General features: G+C 39.7%; 1 protein-coding gene across 2 annotated transcripts in view; it reads right to left on the reverse strand.

Annotated features, from left to right (window-relative positions):
* Positions 1–21,385, reverse strand: part of Dnajc18 (DnaJ heat shock protein family (Hsp40) member C18) — a 29,079-nt gene extending 7,694 nt beyond the window's left edge. The window contains exons 1-7 of one of the 2 annotated variants that reach the window (XM_005327273.4): positions 21,255–21,385; positions 18,899–19,085; positions 9,893–10,038; positions 7,241–7,426; positions 5,650–5,759; positions 3,494–3,603; positions 2,575–2,747 (exon numbers count right to left, since the gene is read on the reverse strand). In XM_005327273.4, coding sequence (XP_005327330.1) covers positions 2,575–2,747; positions 3,494–3,603; positions 5,650–5,759; positions 7,241–7,426; positions 9,893–10,038; positions 18,899–19,085; positions 21,255–21,294 — 952 coding nt within the window. In that variant the 5' untranslated portion in view covers positions 21,295–21,385. The remainder of the gene's footprint in view (positions 1–2,574; positions 2,748–3,493; positions 3,604–5,649; positions 5,760–7,240; positions 7,427–9,892; positions 10,039–18,898; positions 19,086–21,254) is intronic. The other variant, XM_078046128.1, reaches the window with a different exon arrangement.

A 21,385-nucleotide genomic window follows, 5' to 3' on the forward strand; every position in this document is an offset into this window, starting at 1 on the left:
TACTCCATATACCCTTTCCAGGAGGAAGTTAATTCCCATTTTCAAAGCCTCTGCCTCTACCCACTCATTAACCTGTTCAAGAGCATGTTAAGAAGTGCGACTCTGTCAGTGCAGGGTCTAGGTCAGGGTCTCAGTCAGCTCAAGTAGGCCAGGATGCAGTTCCCAACTGTTACTTTTGTTCCGCCCCGCCCAGTGGCAGAGACAACAGGGCAATCAGTGTTCATAGTAAAGAATAACTCATAAAAATTAATCCATATTAAGTATTCTAAGGAAAAGCAGAGAACAGAAATAAGACTCAAAAAGACAATGGCTAACTTTGTTTTGATAAAAACAGTTTCCATTTGTATTTTGCCAAGAGTGAACTCTGTACTCAAGTGGGTTTATTTTTACAACCTCCAAGTGCTAAATTTAACCTTGTTGGCTGCATTTGCTGCTGGATTCAGAAGGCAGATGCTGCCTGTTCTCAAATGGCACTTGAGCAGTGTGGAGGCTCCATTCAGCCATTGTACTTAAATGCCAGAAATAGATTTTTAAGGGGTACGTGATATGAACCCCTGTTCAGAGTCTGTGAGTGCACGCAGCCCACTTACTCGTTGGATTTTTACTTGTGCCAAAGCTCTAAAACTAGGCCTCAAGTAGATGGGAACAAAAATTTAGAAGCCACCTTCACTGCAATTTCTACCAGAACTTTTTGTATAGTTCTAACATTTTAATGCCACAGAAGAAGGGAGGTGTGTGTATGTGTGTATGTGTGTGTGTGTGTGTGTGTGTGTGTAGGATGTGGGGGTATATGTGTGTTTTAAAGATATGAAATTTAGATTTTTCCATTCAATTCTTGCATTGAGCAACATATTCAAGACCACCTAGTGTCCAGAATAATGGAGATGTTTAGGAATTCAATGGCTTTCACTTGTTTTGGATCCATCTTTATAAAGTCTTTTAGCCCCAGGCCTTTATCTTATTCCAAAAATTCTTCCTTCCTTTATCCCTCTGTCCCTGCCTTTCTTTCTCATTTTCTTTCTCGTACAATGGATTGAATCCACAGGCACTTTACTTCTTAGGTACACCCCCAGCCCTTTTTATTTTTTATTTTCAGTCTTACTAGGTTGCTGAGGTTGGCCTTGACTTTGCAATCCTCCCGCCTTAGCCTACCTAGTTGCTGGGATTACAGGAGTGTGCCACTGCACACAGCTTATCCATTTTTTCATTAAAAAAATCAACTTCCTCCTCCTGTTGAATTGCCCATTATGTCCTAGAGTCACTGCCCACCAATTAATGTACCTTGAGAGGGCGGCTGAGTTCTGCTATACAGAAATAAGAGACCCATAAAGATCAGAAATAGACATTAGCCCTGATCTGTTATTCATAATCCTCAGCATTTCCATTCCTTTCCACTCCTGAGAATGCACCCTTGTCCAAAGACATTTGTTGAGCACCTGTTTTGAAGCAAGGACTGTGCCAGCAGCTTGTGACATTAAAATTAGTTAAGACATCGTCTTATCTTTGGAGAACCAGTAGTCCTGCACGTCAGATTGACAGGTACCCATGGAACATTAATACTATGTAATCAGTACTATGCTAGCAGGAAGAACAAAGTGGTTTAAGATCATACAGGAAGGACAGATGAACTGGGGGTTGGGGTTGGGAGTGTGTGATGGGTCAGTGAGGCCTTAGCTATGACCAAGTAACTAATTTTAACAGACACTGTTAGATATTTAACTATACCCAGTAATAAGGTTTAAAAGATGACTTAGCATTTACTTTGAAAAAAAATTAACCAAAGCCTAGTTTTATAATATACAATTCCTAATGGTTTGTGTGTGTGTGTTTGTGTAATTCAAGTGGAATACAAAGTGAAGCTGCTAGCTGAGGTTGGGGTAGCCCAGCTGCCAGCTCTCCCTAGTAACAACTGGAGTTGTAAGCCAAGTGGCAGATATTGTCACTCTCACTGTCTCCAGAGAAGAAAAGAGTGTGCAGGACTTGCTCATATTCACCCATATTGAAGAGGCAGAATCAGAGGGTTATTTTTATTCTGTGTGAGGGTAGGGGACACCTGACTCAATAGGAGTAACATCTAAACATTTGGCTTGATTCAAAAAGTTAGGCTAGCTCAATCAGATTTCCCTATGGGGAATGTGGAATTTGGAAATTATGGACCAAAACTGTGGACTAGCATTAAGAGCTTCACGAGGGAGCTTGTAATGAAGAAATGGGCCAATGACAGGTGGGATTTGGAAGCTGGGAGAGCAACAAGGAGGGTAGCAACAGTTATGAAGGAGAGATGTTTGAGGAGATAAAAGGCAGATGGCGGAGAGGACAGTGCAGCAGATGGGTAGAGAGAGGCAGAGACCCAAAGAGAGACAGGCAATAAGCACTGTCTAAGTTTCTACAATTTCTAAGTCCTGAGCACATGAATCCTGTCAGTAATTTCCTCCCTTTTTGCATCCCGAATGGGCCTCTGACTCTGTTTACATAAATATATAACCCCAACAAGAAGAGAGAAGGGATCAGGAAGCTGGGTCCACCTTATGCTGGGAGTCTGGCCATAGTGAAAGCCCCTTTGACAGATCTTACTTTGCTGTTTCTCCTTCCAACAACTTGTCTGGATGTAATCGATGTAATCCTTCTCTATCGTCTTCTCCAGGTCATGCAAAGAAGCCCCTCTATAGGCCTTGTCAAAGTTTTTATCCACGAAGTAAGGCACCTGCAGGTTCTGAGTTTCTCTGGAAATGGTGTAGCCCAAGGTCCTGAAACAAAGAGTGAAAGGCTTGGAGAGTTTGCAGTATTTCGCAATGTCACTCTTAGTTCTAGCCTCGTAGACTCCATGTCACCATCACCTCCTCACAGGGCAGAAGCAGATACCAGTTTTTTTTTTTTTTTTTTTTTATATATATATTTTTTAGTTGTCAATGAATCTTTATTTAATTAATTTATTTATATGCAGTGCTGAGAATCAAACCCAGTGCCTCACACACACTAGGCGAGCGTTCTGTCACTGTGCCACAACCCCAGGCTCAGAGGCAGATACCATTTTTATAATATACTCAAAACTTCTTATTTCCCTAGTAAAGTAGAAAGCAAAAAGCCTTCATTATCAATATTAACATGAGCACGTTCATATTGTAAATTCAGCTTCAGCATATATAGTTTATTCTCTTTAAAGACTCATTAGTGTCCTTTCTAACTCCACCATGGTGAGAGAAGGACTTTCTTCAATAGAACTCTTCAGAATTCTATTGATCCTTCAGAAACTACTGGTTGCTGTTCTGCAGCTGACCAGATGATGTCACTGTAGAACAACAAACTTTATCTCATAAGGCACACGTGAGACTGCTTACAGCATTTGAGTCTGCACTATGACTACTTTAAATATAAAATCAGTGTTTTTCTACAGTGAAAGGTGAAACAAAGCATTAGTAATATATCAGCAAAACCTTCAAGACTTTCATTCACCAGACTATTATTAAGGAAGATTTATAAGTATTTGACTTACGATTTATAGAATAGACTGTATGGAGGATTAGCAGCCAGCAGCTGAGTAATGACAGATACAATTACAATCACAAGAACTGGAAGTAACTGAATAAATGCAGAATATGTGGTCTAAAAATAAAGAAAAAAATATTTAGAAGTTTCCTTTCTCAATATAAAAAAATACAAATGCAAAGAAGTCTCAAAGAAAATACAAATTATCAAAGCACTGCACAGATTTCATAATGCCCAAGGCTTTTCTGGCAAGGCTGTACCAGCAACTGAGAGGTACCATGCAACCTTATTTATACTCTTTGCTGAGAAGGATGAAGGAGGCCTACCCACAAACTGGACTGACTCCCAGCAATCTTCCTGCAGCCCTAGACCAATGAAGCAGACACCTCTAACTAAGGTCTTCCCAACTGTGACTCTCACAGCACTGGGACTTTAGAAGCCATATTAATATGAGGCAACTCTTGCCTTGGCCACAGCTGACTGAACTGGGAGACATCTAACTCTAGCAGGGATAACCACGTTCTTCCTCCTTGGGGGGAATTTGGGGTTGAGATTCATCACCCTTTGCTGCTAGGCATTTGAAAAAAGGATACATATTCACTCTTACAAGCTGTGAACCAGCCATTTGAAAGGGGAAGTAGAACAAGTTAGACTGCTAGAAAGAACAAAAGAGAGGCAGAGTGGTGGGAAAACTGGAGATAATTTGGCCCTAAAAAAACATGGTGAGCCGGGTGTGGTGATGCATGCCTGTAATTCTAGACTCAGGAGACTGAGGAAGAAGGATTTCAAGTTCAAGGATAGTTTCAGCAACTTAGCAAGACCCTAAGCAATTTAGCGAGATCCTGTCTCAAAATAAAAATTAAAAAGGGCTGGGGATGTAGCTCAGTGACAAAGTACTCCTGGGGTTAATCACCAGTACCAAAAAAAAAAAAAAAAAAAAAAAAAATTATGGTGAGCTTAACTGCCTGGAAGCCTGCCAGCACTCAGTTCGTGGTTCCTATCTGTCAGGAGGCCCAGCTGTGCTTCTTGCCATTGAATTTCATGAGACTCCCTTGGTTGGGTTAACCTCTTAGTTCTGTTTTTTTGTTTGTTTTGTTTTTTTTGTAGTACTGGGAGTTAACTCAAGGGCACTCTACCATTGAACTATATTACCATCCCTTTTAATTTAATTTTTTTGCTTGTTGAAGTACCGGGGATTAAATACAGGGATATTTCACCACAGAGTTATATTCCCAGCTCTTTTTATTCTGAGATAGAATCTTGTTAAATTGCCCTGGCTAGCACTGAATTGGCAATTCTCCTGTCTCAGCCTCCTGAATTGCTGGGATTACAGGCATGTGCCACCATTCCTGACTAGTTCTGCATATTTCAAAGGAGGGTCCTATTTTCTGTAGTCATGAAAACCTTGATCAAGATATAGCGCCATGGGGCTGGGGTTGTAGCTCAGCGGCAGAGCGCTTGCCTAGAACATGAGAGGCACTGGGTTTGATTCTCAGCAACACATAAAAATAAATAAATAAATAAATAAAATAAAGGTACTGTGTAGAAGAATTAAAAAAAAAAAAAAAAAAAAACTCCTTGCCAGGTTTGGTGACACATGCCTATAATCCCAGCAGCTTAGGAGGCTATGGCAGGAGGGCTGCAAGTTCAAAGCCAAACTCAGCAACTTAGCAAGGCCCTAAGCAATTTATGAGACCCTGTCTCAAAACAAAAAATAAAATAAAAAGGGCTGGGGATGTGGCTCAGTGATTAAGTGCCCCTGGGTTCAGTCCCTGGAAGGAAGAAGAAAGAAGAAGAAGAAAGAAGAAAGAAGGAAGAAGGAAGAAGGAGAAGAAGAAGAAGAAGAAGAAGAAGAAGAAGAAGAAGAAGAAGAAGAAGAAGAAGAAGAAGAAGAAGAAGAAGAAACCATCCCCATAGGAAGACTGAAATACTGGCAGAGTCTGAAATACTGGGAGAGTCACAAAAACTAGGTGGGCAGGATGGGGTTACCATTCTGGCCTACTTGGGCCACTGATTCAGCTTTTCACACTATTGCCTCTGCTTCCCTAAAGGACACTTTGGCAACATATCTCAAGTTTAACTTCTAGAACTTGATCATGCACAATAAAGGTGGGCTCAGTACAACTGTTTATGAGAAGCAGCTCTCCTTTCTTCCCTAGGCACCTGAGGTTTATCGTCTTCCTCTTCTTTCCGTGTCTGTGTTTTCTCATGTCGATGCCGCCGTCGATAATAGTGAGTGTCATCTGTCACATTTGAAAACATATGAATATTTCCTGGAAAAGAAAGAAAATAGCCACTAAATAGAGGATATGGCAAACATTCCTTTCTGGCAAGATATTTACTCCAAACTAGGTTCTTTAAGGATACAGTACTGCCCTATTTTACCCAGTAGAAGAGAATGGGTAAGACATAAGTCAGCTGGAAACAGATGGTGCTTAGCTCTTCTGACTTGGTTTAAATAGTCTTTTGCAACTAACAAGGGAGAGAACACTGAAAGGCTCTGAGAGAGAGAAAGTACATTTGGGCCATAAATCCTAGGACTACTTCTGTGACTAAAATCAGATTGTGTCACTGGTACCACAAAAATTTTTCCATTTATTTCCTGTATATTGAATTATCTCAATTTCTAACACATTTAGAAGATATTTTTTAAAACATTTTAACACTGAATTGGATGCTCATTGGTCAATCTTTTTTGTTTTTTAGAGATGGGATCTTGCTATGTTCCTGGCTAGTTTTTGTGTTTTTTTTTTGCAGAATCAAGGATGGAACCCAGTGGCATTCTACCACCGAGCTATATCCAATCCCTTTTTACTTTTTCACTTTGAAACAGAAAGATATCAAACTAGCTGGGATTACAGGTGTGTGCCACTGCACCTGGCTCTAAGCTACTCTTGAACCTGTACACTTAGGTGATCCTGCTGTCTTAGACTTCTAAGTAGCTGGCACATACCACTGGGCCTGTGTTCTTTTCTTTTGCTTTTTGTGTGTTTGTGTATGTGTTCTGGAGATTGAACCCAGGTCTTTGCCACAAAGTTATATCCCCAACCCTTTTTATTTGGAGATAGATAGGGTCTCACCGGGTTATTCAGTGTCTCACTAAGTTGCTGAGGCTGGCCTCAAACTTCTAATTGTCTGGCCTCAGCCTCCAGAGTTGTGGGAATTACAGCCATGTACTGACAGGGTAATTTTCTAATATATTTATAACTGCTATTTTTATAATGATAATAGTATTTTTTCTATTCATTTATAAAACACTTAAATATATTTATCTAATCCTCATAGCAACTTGCAAAGTAGACATTATGATCAGCCCCATTTTTTGGGTGAGGAACTAGATAATGAGAAATGCTAAATACTGGTCAAAATTATCCACAACTAGAGGCTTGAGATTTGCTTCAAATTCCTGTGCAACTGATTTGAAATTCCTGTTGTTCCCATCAAACCACTGTCCTTTTATTTAGATCTTCAAACAGGAGCTTGTTACAAGCCATAAATAAAGAAATATTTTTAAGAATCATAACATTGGTCAGGCGCAGTGGCACATACCTATAATCCCAGTGATTTGGGAGACTGAGGCAGAAGGATTACAAGATCAAGGCCAGCTTGGGCACCTTAAAAAAAGAAATCTCAAAATTAAACAAAATGAAACATAAAACAAGGGCTGGGGATGTAGGTCAGTGGTAGAACAATCCTGGCCTCAATTCCTGGCAAAAAAAAAAAAAAAAAAAAATCATAGCTTTGGGTTACTAACCTGTAGGAAAATGGCCTCCAAAGAAGACATTGAATAGCTCTTCTGGAGTGATGTCAGCTTCAAAATCCCTGTAATAATTATAAGGTCTGGCTTGAGGTGCAGTGAAAGTCACCTGTTCATCTCCATATTCATCATAGCGGAGTCTCTTATCAGGATTGCTCAGAACTGCAAAGGCATTTCCTATTGCTGCAACCAAGAAGAAGCACATAAGCACAGTCTTTACTGTGGTTGAGGGTAATCACAGCAGTAGCCATGAGGAGCCCAGAGTTGATTGGTGTTAGACAACCTTCCAAGGGCCCAAGGAGAGGATCTTTGGCCTTCAAATTTCCCCAAAGTGCTTGTGATAGCTTGTGATCTAGTTTGGTAAGCCAGAAATAACAACGCTGAAATCAGACAAATAAAAACTGCTGATGTGAGAGTTAACTCTTAATCAATTCTTGTCAGGCGCAGTGGCCCTCGCCTATAATCCCAGCAGCTAAGGAGGATGAGGAAGAAGGACTCCAAGTTCAAAGCCAGCTCCAGCAACTTATTGAGGCCCTAAACAATTTAGGGAGGACTGGAGATGTGGCTCAGTGGTTAAATGCCGCTGGGTTCAATCCCTAATACCAAAAAAAAAAAAAAAAAAAAAAATTCTTGAAACTGTCCTGGTGGGCCACTGCAGGAGGCTAGGGCAGAAGGATCATAAGTTTGAGGCCAGCCTGGACAACTCAGTGAGACCTTGTCTCAAAAATAAAATAAAAAAATTTTAAAAGGGTTGGAAATGCAGCTCATTGGTAGAGTACATTTGCCTAGCATGCAAAGGCCCTGGGTTTAATCCCCAGTAACACCAAAAAATAAAAAATAAAAAAGTTCTTACATCATCATAGCTGTACTGGAAATTGGGACCCAAGTGCCTCAGTTCAGATTGCCAATCACTGCAAGTCTCAGACATGTTGGGGAAATGTCTTCCAATTGTCCAACACTCATGCATCAAAAATATGTTCTTGGTTGGACACAGTAGCACATATTTGTAATCCCAGTGACTCAGCAGGCTGAGGCAGGAGGATTGCAAGTTTGAGACCAGCCCCAGCAATTTAGCAAGGTCCTAAGTACCTTAACTAGACCCTTTTGGATCCTTGTCCAAAATAAAAAGGGCTGGGGAATGTAGCACAGTGGGTAAGTACTCCTGTTAAATCCCCAGTATTAAAAAAAAGGAAAAAAAAATTGACAAGGTACCATACAGGTGCTCTATCATGTTAGGTTGTCCTAGTATTAGTAATGCTAAGTTGGATCACTTGGTTATAGTGGTGACACCCAGGTCTCTCCATTATAGAGGAATTTTTCCCCTTTGTAATCAGTAAGTATTCTGTGGGATAAAACTTTAAGTTCATGGAACAACAATCTATCATCCAATAGTTTTAGCATCTACTGATGAGTCTTACATTAATCAATGACTTCATTGTGAATCATGCTCTTAAGTTTTTATTCATATGTTGGCCAAAAAAAAAAATGTTTTCCCCCAAAACTGGGGTTTGAAACCAGGGTACTTTACCATTGAAATAAATCTCCAACCCCCTCCTCTCTCTTTTTTTTTTTTTTTTTCTGTGGTGCTAGGGTTTGAACCCATGGCTTTGTGCATGTGAGGCAAGCACTCTCCCAACTGAGCTATATCCCCAGCCCCTCCAGCCCTTTGTTATTTTGAGACTGGGTTTTTACTAAGTTTCATAGGGCCTCTGCAACTTAGGGGGCCCCTTTCTCAAAATAAAAGACTGGGGATGTACCTGAGTAACATAAAAACATTCCTGGGTTCAATCCACAATACAAAAATAAATAATCAGAGTGGCCTTGAATTTAGGATTCTCCTTCCTCAGCCTCCCAAGTCACTAGGATTATAGGTATGCATCACTCTGCCAAACCCAAAATATTTTTTTTAAGAATATATTTCTGGGGCTGGGGATGTGGCTCAAGCGGTAGCACGCTCGCCTGGCATGTGTGCGGCCCGGGTTCAATCCTCAGCACCACATACAAAGATGTTGTGTCTGCCGAGAACTAAAAAATAAATATTAAAAAAAATCTCTCTCTCTTTCCTTAAAAAAAAAAAAAAAAAGAATATATTTCAGGACTGGGGTACAGCACTTGGCCTAGCATGTGTGAGGCACTAGGCTCGATTCTCAGCACTGCATATAAGTAAATAAAGATCCTTTGACAAATAAAAATATATATATATATTTTTTCCCTGAGCTAAGTGTGGTGGCACATACATATAATCCCAGCAACTTGAATAACTGAGTTAGGAGAATCTTCAATTTGAGGCCAGCCTTAGCAACCCTTGGCCTCAGCAACTTACCAAGACACTGTCTCAAAATAAAATAAAATAAAAAGGGCTGGGGATGTAGCTCTGAGAGAAATCTGTCTAACATGCATGAGGACCTGAGTTCAATTCCCAGTATCACAAAAATAAGGAAAAGAAACCAAATACTTTATTTTCAAAACAAATTAAGGTTACATGGATGAAGGCAGGAGAAAGCTTTGCTGATAATCACTACTTATGAAGTGTGGCAAGAAAAAAAAACCTGCTTAAGGTCTTATAAAACAACTGCAGGGAAGATTGAAAACAACTGGCTATGAGAAACCATAACAAGGGAAAAATTCAGCATCAGCTCAGAATCAAACCTTTGAAAGCATCTGTTGCTCCTGGAGCACAGTTCTTGTCAGGGTGAAATTTCAGAGCAAGTTTTCTATAAGCTTTCTTAAGCTCTTCGTCACTGGCATTTCGAGAAACTCCCAGAATTTCATAGTAATTTCTGCATTTCTTGATCCTATAAAAAGAGAAATAATCAGAAATATGTTTACAAAGGGCATTTTTATATTATTAGCTGAAAAATAATACATCAATCCTCTTTCAATCTGTGAGACTCAAAACAGACTTAAAAGAAAATTAATGAACTCATTAATGAAACATTCAAATCCTCCCATCCAGGCTTTAATGCCTTTCAAAGTACTTTTAAATCTAGTATTTTATTTTCCCTATATTCCTGTGAGTGGATAGAACAACAATATTAATCCTTACATCAAAGTTCAGGCTCAGATTTTAAGAGATGAACCACTGGATTTCAAAGCCAGAAGAAATAGCTATTTATTTATTTAGGTCCCTTCTTTCATTTCCCTTATGGCTATCTATTTAAACTGTGTTTGTAAAAAGTTAATATATACACACAGAAAAAAAATAGCCACCATTACTAAAGTATATACAATGAAAAATCTTCCTGCTCCCTTATTCCTGGTTCCCTTGTACCCCACCTTAGGGAAAACCACCATTAGATGTTTTTTGTGAATTCTATGTACAGAGAGAATATGCAACTAAACCACCCCATTTTTTCTTGCCTAAAGGAAACATCATCACTTTTTCATCTTGCAGGGTATTTTTTTTTTTTTTTAAATACTGGGGATTGGGGCTGGGGATGTGGCTCAAGCGGTAGCGCGCTTGCCTGGCATGCGTGCGGCCCGGGTTCGATCCTCAGCACCACATACCAACAAAGGTGTTGTGTCCACTGAGAACAAAAAATAAATATTTAAAAAAAAAATTCTCTCTCTCTCCTCTCTCACTCTCTCTTTAAAAAAAAAAAATCTAAAAAAAATTAAATAAATAAATAAATAAATAAATAAATACTGGGGATTGAATGGAGGGGCACTTTGCCACTGAGCTGCACCCCTAGCACACCACTCCCCTTTTTTGGTACTGGGAATTAAATCCAGGGGTGCTTAAACCCTGAGCCATATCCTCAGTCTTTTGTATTTTGAGAGAGTCTTGCTAGTTGCTTAGGGCCTCACTAAATTGCTGAGGCTGGCTTCAAACTTACAATCCTCCTGCCTCAGCCTCCTACGTAGCTGAGATTACAGGTATACACCACTGCATCCAGCTAGAACTTGTAATCCTTTTGCCTCATCCTCCCGAATCACTGGGATTATAGAGGTGAGCCACTGTGTCTGGCTGAAAACAAATATTTAAAAAATAGAGTGATGATATAATTATGCCATATAGACTTTCAAAAGCTTCCCTGTATAATCATAAGAAAATAAGAGTAAAAAAGAAAAGTAACATGTTTGCATTATAAAAATAGTCTTAAATGTACAGAACACCCTGGAAAGGTCTTGGGAGTTCCCAAGCCATGCTTTGAGAACTACTGGACTAGAATATGAACTTAAGGTCAAAATACTTTGGTTTGAATCTGATCCTCCTGTATATTTAACCTGTGTACCTAGTGCTGCCTTCTAAAATGAACTAAAATTATACTCATATTTCAGAGAGTTAGTGCAATGATTAAATAAAGCATTTATCAAAGTGATTAACAGCATCTAATACTAAACATTAAGTATTATATAACTACCTCATTCTTTTTTTTCAATATATATATTTTTAGTTGTAGTTAGACACAATACGTTTATTTTATTTTTACTTGGTGCTGAGGATTGAACCCAGGGCCTCGAAAGTGCTATGTGAGTGTTCTACCACTCAGCCACAATCCTAGCCTCTACCTCATTCTTTCAAAAAGCATTAGTCAACTGGGTGAGGTGGCACATGCCTGTAATCCCAGCAACTCAGGAGGCTGAGGCAGGAGGATTGAAAATTCAAAGCCAGGCTTAGCAACTTGGCGAGGCACTTAGCTACTCAGTGAGACCTTGTCTCTAAATAAAATACAAAAAATGGGCTGGGGATGTGGCCCAGTGGTTAAGCACCCCTGGGTTCAATCCCAGGTACAGAAAAAAAGCATTAATCCATCTTTTTGTATAGTATGGATGCATATACATTCGTAATCACAAGCATTTATTATTTTTTTAAAACACTGTTTTGTTTTGTTTTTTAATTTACATTTTAGTTTTTGGCAGACACAACATCTTTGTTTGTATGTGGTGCTGAGGATCGAACTCGGGCTGCATCCATGCCAGGGGAGCGCGCCACCACCTGAGCCACATCCCCAGCTCATAATCACGAGCATTTAAAATGCCTCTAATCTTTGGCTACTATATAATTCACTTAGGTATGCAGAGGCCCACAATTTTGTTGAGGGATGCATAGTAAATCAGTAACAGGCTGGACTATAACACAGCATCTTCCCTTCCTTTAGCCCCTGGCAACTACTTATCTACTTTCCGTACCTATAGATTTGCTTATTCCAAATTATTGATTGATTGATTGATTACTAGGGATTGAACTCAGGACTCCAAATTTCTTATTTATTTATTTATTTGTTTGTTTGTTTGTTTGTTACTGGGGATTGAACCCAAGGTCTTCTACCACTGAGCTTCATCCCCCACCGTTTTTATTTTATTTTGAGATAGGGCCCTGCTAAATTGGCCTCAAACTTGCAATCTTCCTGCTTCAGCCTCCCAAATTGCTAGAATTATACGCCTGTGACACCACACCCAGCTATGGCTTTGATCGATAACATTCTTTGAAATATTAATTTTTAAATTAGCATCCTTTGAAGCTTTAGTTCCGCCCCCCCCCCCATGTCTGATAATTGAACCCCAGGGCCTCATACATGCTAGGCAAGTACTCTATTCCAAAGCCACATCCCCAGGCCCAAAAGTTTTAAAATTTTGATGAAATCTAATTTATCTATTTTTTTTTCTTTTGTCACTTAGGTTTGGTTGTTGTATTTAAAAACCACTCCCTAATCCAATGACATAAAGACTTACATTTATATTTTCTTCTAAGAGTTGTATAGTTTCAGCTTTTATATTTAGGTCTTAAGGTCTTTGAGTTAATTTAAGTATATGGTTCAAGGTAGGAATCCAAATTCATTCTTTTGCAAGTGGATATCCAGGTGCTCCAACGATATTGTTGAATACTACTCTTTTCTCCATGAGAAGGTCTTAGCACTCTTGTCAAAAATGAATGGTCCAAGGGGCTGGAGCTGTGGCTCAGCAGTAGCACACTTGCCTGGCATGTGTGAGGCACTGGGTTTGAGTCTCAGCACCGCATATAAATAAATAAAATAAAGGTCTATCAACAACTAAAAGAAATATTTTTAAAAAAAATTCAGTGGGCTGGGGCTGGGGCTCAGCTGTAGTGTACTTGCCTGGCATGTGTGAGGCACAGGATTCAATTCTCAGCACCACATTTAAATAAATAAAATAAAGGTCTATCAACAACTTTAAAAAAAATCAATGGTCCATCTAGGTACAGTGGTGCATGCCTGTAATGCCAATGGCTCAGGAGGTTGAGGCAGGAGGATCTAGAGTTCAAAGCCAGTTGCTGAGGCACTAAGCAACTCAGTGAAACCTTAAATAAAATACAAAAAGGGCTGGAGATGTGACTCAGTGGTTGAGTACCGTCTCACCCCCCCACCCCCACCAAATCAATATGAAAGTTTATTTCTGGACTCTCAATTCTATTCCACTGATGTATATGTCTCTCTTTATATCAGTCTGCATGGTCTTATTATTGTAGCTTTGTGCTAAGATTTGAATCAGGAAGCATATGTCCTTCAATTTTGTTCCACTTTTTCAAAATAATTTTGTCTGTTCTGGGTCCCTTGCATTTCCTTATGAATTTTAGAATCAGCTTGTCAATTTTCTCAATAAAATACAGATAGAGCTGGATGTGGTGGCACCCCTGTAATCTCAGCTTTTCAGGAGGCAGAGGCAGAAGGATTGCAAATTCAAGGCTAGCCTGGGCAATTTAGTGAGACTCCACCTCAAAAAAAAATATTTTAAAAGGGACTGGGGATGTAGCACAGTGGTAGAATTCTTGCTTAGTAAATGTGTGAGTCCCTGGGTTCAAACCCCAATACTACCAAAAACAAAAATAAAAAAAGACAGCTGGGGCTGGAGTTGTAGCGTTGCTTCACATGTGTGAGGCACTGGGTTTGATTCTCAGCACTGTGTATAAATAAGCAAATAAAATAAAGGTCCATCAACAACTCAAACATATTTAAAAAGAAGGACAGCTAGGATTTTGGTAGGAATTGTACTGAATCTGTAAATCAATTTGAGGAATATTATCATATTATCAAAATTTTATTTTGGTATAGGGAATTAAACCCAGGGCACTTAACCAACTGAACCACATTTCCAGCCCTTTTTAATTGTTTGTTTGTTTGTTCTTTTATTTATTTCTTGAAACAGAGTCTCACTAAGGGCATAGGACCTTGCTAAGTTGCTGAGGCTGGCTGACTTTGACTTGAGATCCTCCTGCGTCAGTCTACAGATCTGCTAGGATTATAGATGTGAGCCATGGCGCTTATCTTCATATTACCAATGCTAAGCCTTCTAATTTCTGAAAATATATCTTCTACTTTATTCAGGTCTTCTTTAATTTCTTTAATGAAGTCTTATAGTTCATAATGTACAAGTCTTATATATCTATTTATTTATTTATTTTATTTAAAGTTTTTAGTACAGGGGATGAACCCAGGGTACTCCACCACTGAGCTATATCCCAGCCCTTTTTTAAATTTCAAGACAGGGTCTTGCTAAGTTGTGTAGGGCCACACTACATTGCTGAAGCTGACCTCAAACCTTTGATCCTCCTGCTTTAGCCTTCTAAGTTGCTGGAATCGGAGGTGTGCACCACCACTCCTGGCCAGCATTTTGGTTTTTTTTAATGCATTTATAAATGAAATTATTTTAACTTAATTTTTAAATTATTTATTGCCAGTATATAAAAAACAATTAATTTTGCATATTGATCTTATATCTTAACACCTTTGCTTAACTTATTAGTTCTAATAGTATTTTTGTGTGTATGCAATTCCTTAGGATTCCTATACACAAGATATTGTTATCTACAGACATAATTTTACTGTTCATTCCAATTTGGTTGGCTTTTATTTCTTTTTCTTGCTTAAATGCCCTGGCCTGTACCTCTAAAAAAAAGCTGAATAGAAGTGGTAAGGGGTAGATCTTACCTGTCTTTTTTCTTTTTTTTTTTTTTTTTTTTAAAGAGAGAGTGAGAGACAGAGGGGGATAGAGAGAGAGAGAGAGAGAATTTTAACATTTATTTATTTTTTTCTTAGTTCTTGGCGGACACGACATCTTTGTTGGTATGTGGTGCTGCTGAGGATCGAACCCGGGCCGCACGCATGCTAGGCGAGCGCGCTACCGCTTGAGCCACATCCCCAGCCCCCTCTTTTTTCTTAATCATGGTGGGAAAACAGAAATTTTTAACATTAAATATAATATTGCTATGGATTTTTTTGTAGATGACTGTTATCAGATTGAGGAAGTTCTCTTCGTATGAGAGCTTTTATCATGTCAAATGCTTTTGTGTTTGTGTGGGAAGTGGAGTACTAGGAGATGGACCCAGAATCTTGCATATACTAGGCAAGCACTCTATTTGTGAGCTACATTCCCTTAGGGAGACAGGATCTCCCTAAATTGTACAGTTTGAGTAGCTTCAAACTTGCAATTCTCCTCCCTCGGCCTCCTGAGTAGCTGGGATCACAGGCATGCACCACCATACCCAGTCTGTCAAATATTTTTTTCTGAAAATATTGAAATGAGTGTGCATTTTTTTGGTTGTTTATTCTATTAACAGTATATTACACTGATTGATTTTTGTATTATGTAATGTTTCTAAACAGGGATGAATTCCAGTTGGTCAAGGTGCATAATTCTTTTTACAAAATGCTGCATTTGGCTTGCTAGTATTAAAGATTTCTGGAACTATATCTAAAGGGATAATGATTAGTAGATTTGTGCTTTCCTTTTTTTCCCCTTTTGTGGTGGGGATAAAACCCAGAGCCTCATGTGTGTTAGAGAAGGGCTCTATCACTGAGCTATACCCTCAGCCCCAGTGGTTTTATTTGTGTGTGTGTGTGTGTGTGTGTGTGTGTGTGTGTGTGTGTGTGTTTTGTCTGGTTTGGGTAACATTAGCCTCACAGAATGAGTTTGTAAGTATTAACTTCATTCATAATTTTTTTGTAAGAGTTTATGAAGGATTAATTCTTCAAATGTTTGGTAGAACTGGATGTGGTTGCACACACCTGTAATCCCATACTCTTGGGAAGCTGAGGTGGAGGATTACAAGTTCAAGACCAGCCTCAGCAATTTAGTGGTTAGGAATTTAGTGAGATGCTGTTTCAAAATAAAAAATAAAAAGGACTAAGGATATGGCTTAGTGGTTAAGCACCACTAAGTTCAATCCCTAATACTAATAAATAAATAAATAATGTTTGGTAGAATTACCAGTGAAGTCAGCTGAATTCAAGGCCTCACACATGATAATTCCCAGCTCATTTTATTTTTTATTTTGAGACAGGGTCTCACTAATTTGCACAAGCTGGCCTTGAACTTGAGATCTTCCTGCCTCAGCCTCCCAAGTAGCTGGAATTATAGGCATGTACCACTACACCAAGCTAATTTTTCTAATTTTTTAAAAAATACCTACTATTAGGGCCTTATTATTCTACGGTACCCTGTTTCCTTGTTACTTATTCAGGTGTAAGCAGACTTCTTACTGCAGGTTTTCTCAAATGAAAAAACATTGCAGGAATACCAAAGACAGTAGTGTTTGCATTAGTGTTCTGTAATTGCAACATGGTGCCAACATTAATTACTGACAGTCAACTAATGAGAATTTGAGAATTGTGAAATATGCCTAGTTGCTTTTGTGTTAACTTTGGTGGTCACTGGAAGGTTTTGGAAAGCACCCCCCTCCCCCCGCTTTTTTTTTCCCCTCAAATTTCCCTTTCTCTAACACCTAGGTCACTGTCAGCTATTCCCCTCTCTGTAGCCACCACATGTGTCTGAAGAGAAAGCATTTAATAAAACTGTTGAAATATTTAAAAAAAAATACATACTAACCAATATTAATCATATAAATTAACAGGTTTCACAATGACATTTTCTTTCTTTCTTTCTTTTTGTGGTACTGGAGATAAAACCCAGAGGTGTTTTACCATTGAGCTATACCCCCAGCCCTTTTTATTTTGAGACAGGGTCTCAATAAGTTGCTGAGACTGTCCTCAAACTTGTGATCCTACTGTCTTAGCCTGAGTTGCTGGATACATAGGCATGCACCACCAGACCTGGCTCACTGTGATGTTTTTCATACATGCACATATTATGTTTTAATAGTGCCCACCCTTCCTCGCACCCTCTCCTCCATTATTTCTCAATCCAGACAGAAGAATTTGTGTATTTCATCTAGGTTATCTAATTTGTTGTTCATAGTATTCTCTTATAATCCTTTTTAGCCGGGAGTGGTGGTGCTCACCTCTAATCCCAGTGACTCAGGAGGCTCAGGCAGGAGGACTGAAGGTTCAAAGCTAGCCTCAGCAATTTAGTGAGGCTGTAAGCAACCTAGTGAGACCCTGTCTCAAAATAAAGAAATAAAAAGGGTTGGGGATGTGGCTCAGTGGTTAAGTGCCCTTGGGTTCAATCCCTGGTACCAAAAAAAAAAAAAAAAAAAAAATCCTTTTTATTTTTGCAGTAGTAGTGATGTCCCCTGTTTTATTACTTGATTTTAGTTATTTGAGCCATCTCTCTTTTTTTCTTGGCCAGTCTATCCAAAGATGTGTCAATTTTGTTGATATTTTCAAAGAACTACCTTGTGATTTTATTGACTTTCTCTATTGTTTTTCCATTCTCTACTTCATTTATTTCTATGTTACATTATTCTATTTATCCTGCTTGTGTGTGTTTAGTTTGTTCTGTTTCTATTTTCTTAAGGTAGAAGATTAGGTTACTGATTGTCTTTGTAAAAAAACACATAAGTAGGGGTGGGGTTGTGGCTCAGCAGTAGAGTGCTCACTTAGCGCATTCTAGGACCTGGGTTCGATCCTCAGCACCATATAAAAGTAAAAAAAAATAAAGGTATTGTGTCCAACTGCAACTATAAAACAAAACAAAACTCATAATTTTATAGTCATAAATTTCCTTGTAAGCAGTATTTTAGTTGCATCTCACAGTTTTGGTATATTGTATTTTCATTTTCATTCATCTTAAAGCATTTTCTAGGGGCTGGGTGTGTAGCTCAGTGGTACAACATGCCTAGCATGCACAAGACCTTGGGTTCAATCCCTAGTACCACACCCCCAAAAAAAGAAATTTTTTAATCTGCCATGACAGAATTGTTTTGGGGGACTTTGTGGTTTAATTTCCACTGGTTGTAAGTATACCAAATTTCCTTTTGTTATCAATTTCGCAGCATAAACACTATATGATTTCTTTCTTTCTTTTTTCCTTTTTTTTTTGCACCAGGAATTGACCCAGAGGGGCACTCAACCACCGATCCTCCTGCCTCTGCCTCCTGAGCAACCGGGATTACAGGTGTGCATCGTACCGCCATGAAATCATGGCTTATGATTTCAATCTTTTAACATTTATCGAGATTTGTTTTGACCTAAGATATGGTCCATTCCAAAGAATATCCCATGTATCCTTGAAAAGAATGTGTATTCTCTGGTCGTTAGATAAAATATTCTAATAGATATCTGTAATGTCTAGCTGGTTTCCTCTGCCTCTCTTAAAGCCATAGCAGGGCAGACAGCTCACATTATACTCAATATTCAATATTCCTCTTCTACCCAGTCTTTCCTATGAGGTCAAGAAGCTATTGTGCTTTAAAAATAGAAGTAATAATGTCAATACTTACAAAGCACATCCTTTGTGCCAGGCATTCTTCTAAGCACTTTACATACAATCATTCATTTCATCTCACCACATGCTTACCTTTGTACCCCAAGCAGCTGTTCCTCAGTATAAGTGGAGCTCCCTTCACCCTGTCGGTTCTGATTCCACTCATTCTCGCACTTCTTTTCCTTCTGTGCCTTCATGCAGTTACAGCAACCACAGGGGTCATGACTCTCAGGAGGTTTGTCTTCTGGGTATTTGTTTCTTCTAACTGCATCAATATAAGCTGCAAAGTAATAGCTTCTCAATAAGGCCTCTGCCTGACTCTGCAAATCAACGTTGCTATATGCATTAACTCTCTTAGTTAGAGGTTGCTTGGAGACAAGAGAAGGAAGGTATTAGGAAGAGGCAAAGGACATTATGCCGACTTTTTTTTTTTTTTTTGCAGGGGAGTGGTCCTAGGGAGTGAACCTAGGGCCTTGAGCACGCTAGGCAAATGCTTTATTATAAGCTATATACCCAACATGCTGACTTTTGAGTACTTATACAAAGCTGAATAAACATCTTTCCTGGAAAACTATTACAGAAAATATGAGAAAGCAGCTGAAAAAAACTTAGAAATGCTAGAAATATGAAGCACAGCCTATATTCCCAGCAACTTGGGAGACTGCAGGAGGATCACAAGTTCCAGGCTAGCCTCTGCAACTTAGTGAGACCTTGCCTTAAAATAAAAAGGGCAGGGCTGGGGCTGTGGCTCAGGGGTAGCACATTTGCCTGGCATGTGTGAGGCACTGGGTACGATTCTAAGAACCACATATGAATAAATAAAATAAAGGTCTATCAACAACTAAAAAGTAAATAAATAAATAGGGCTGTGGATGTAGGCCAGTAATAAAGTGCCCCTGGATTCAATCCCTAGTACTACAAAGGGAAAAAGAGGAACAAAGAAAAGAAACATGAAGTATAGAAAGTCTACCATACGTAACAATGGTCAATCATCAAATAAAGTCAGAAAAGGGGGTATCTACTTAAAACCCTGCTTCTAGTGCAATACAGGGGGAAATTTTTTTTTTTTTTTTTTTTTTTTTTTTTTTTTAAAGAGAGAGTGAGAGAGAGGGGGGCACAGAGAGAGAGAGAGAGAATTTTAACATTTATTTATTTTTTCTTAATTCTCGGCAGACACAACATCATTGTTGGTATGCGGTGCTGCTGGGGATCGAACCCGGGCCGCACGCATGCTAGGCGAGCGCGCTACCGCTTGAGCCACATCCCCAGCCCCGTACAGGGGGAAATTTATTTCTCTCTGCTCCATGGTCAGAAGCAACATTGCTCAGAAAATGAAACTTTTTGTTGCAATGCCTCTTACTCCGAAGATTTAAAGTAGAGAGAAATTCAATTATTTTAAACTAACAATTATATATACCAAGAAACTTGGCTAGATAGTTCAGGGGGGAATGTAGGAGTAAGACCTACTCCTAAACCAAAGAGGTTAGTTTAATAGGAGAGGATTCAATAAATCATAACACCAGCAGAATGTAAAGAGAGTTTCATGAATTCAAAGAGAGCAGAGCCTCATGTCTTGTCTGGAGAATCAGGGAAAGGCTTTAAAAACATCATTTCCTGCTTAACATCCTTCAGTGACTATCCATTGCTTCCTGACACTCCTCCTATAAGTGGGCCTAACTCCAATGAATCCTTCATACTATCATTTGTAACATTTACTTCAAGAAGCCTCCCTTGACACTCAGGGCTGTGCTGGGCCTTATCAGTGTGCTTCAAACCCCCAACTTTGCTATGTTAGCCCAAGGTTTTCTGGGCTTGTTTTGTAATTAGTTGATAACCCTTCAAACTCTCTCATTGAGCCTACAGTTCTTTTGGCTCAGAGGCCCATGTCTGTCAAATCCCCATTATAGGTTCAACACAGTAAGTAATGGATCAATACTTTTTGCTTGGCTATAGGATGGAAAAGGGCAGCCTATAGGTCCTGATTCATATTGCAGGGGCAAGATCAAACCAGGATTGAGGGTCCTGCGGCCCAGTTTGATGGGGTAATAGATAAGGTTAAGATAGCAAGCTGCAGGAGACCGCAGCAGCAGCACCCGGGGGACCCTCCAGTTACCTTGGTGAAGGAGGGGCAGGATGGCCTCGGGGGCCCTGGGCGGGGCACGGGGCAGGGCAGGGCGGGGCTGGGGGCCGGAGGCAACAAATCGTCACCGGTGACTCTAAGTTCCCGCCGGGGCCCTAGCTCCGGCCAGAGTTCCCGTTCCGGGATTCTGGCCTGTATCCTGGGCTGTCCTCCACCCTTTTCGGAATGCTACTTAAGCTTAGCATCTTCTTACAGGCCTCCATCCTTCACCTCGAGCTCAGGATCTCAACCTTTATGCTCTTTCAGGAGCCCCATCCCTGATTTCTCCGGAATGCCACCTTATCCCACCCTCAAGCCAGGACCTGGTACCTTCGGTCCAGCGCTCCCCGCTGCCCAGAGTGGCCGCCATATCCGTTCCCAGTCAGCAGATGCTTGGAGCCTCCTGGTCGCCCGAGGCTGAAAGAGAAGGGGGGCACGGAGCGCGGGGCACGCTGGTCATT

This window comes from Ictidomys tridecemlineatus, chromosome 1 (genome assembly GCF_052094955.1).
Source record: "Ictidomys tridecemlineatus isolate mIctTri1 chromosome 1, mIctTri1.hap1, whole genome shotgun sequence".
In the NCBI taxonomy this organism is placed as follows: domain Eukaryota; kingdom Metazoa; phylum Chordata; class Mammalia; order Rodentia; family Sciuridae; genus Ictidomys; species Ictidomys tridecemlineatus.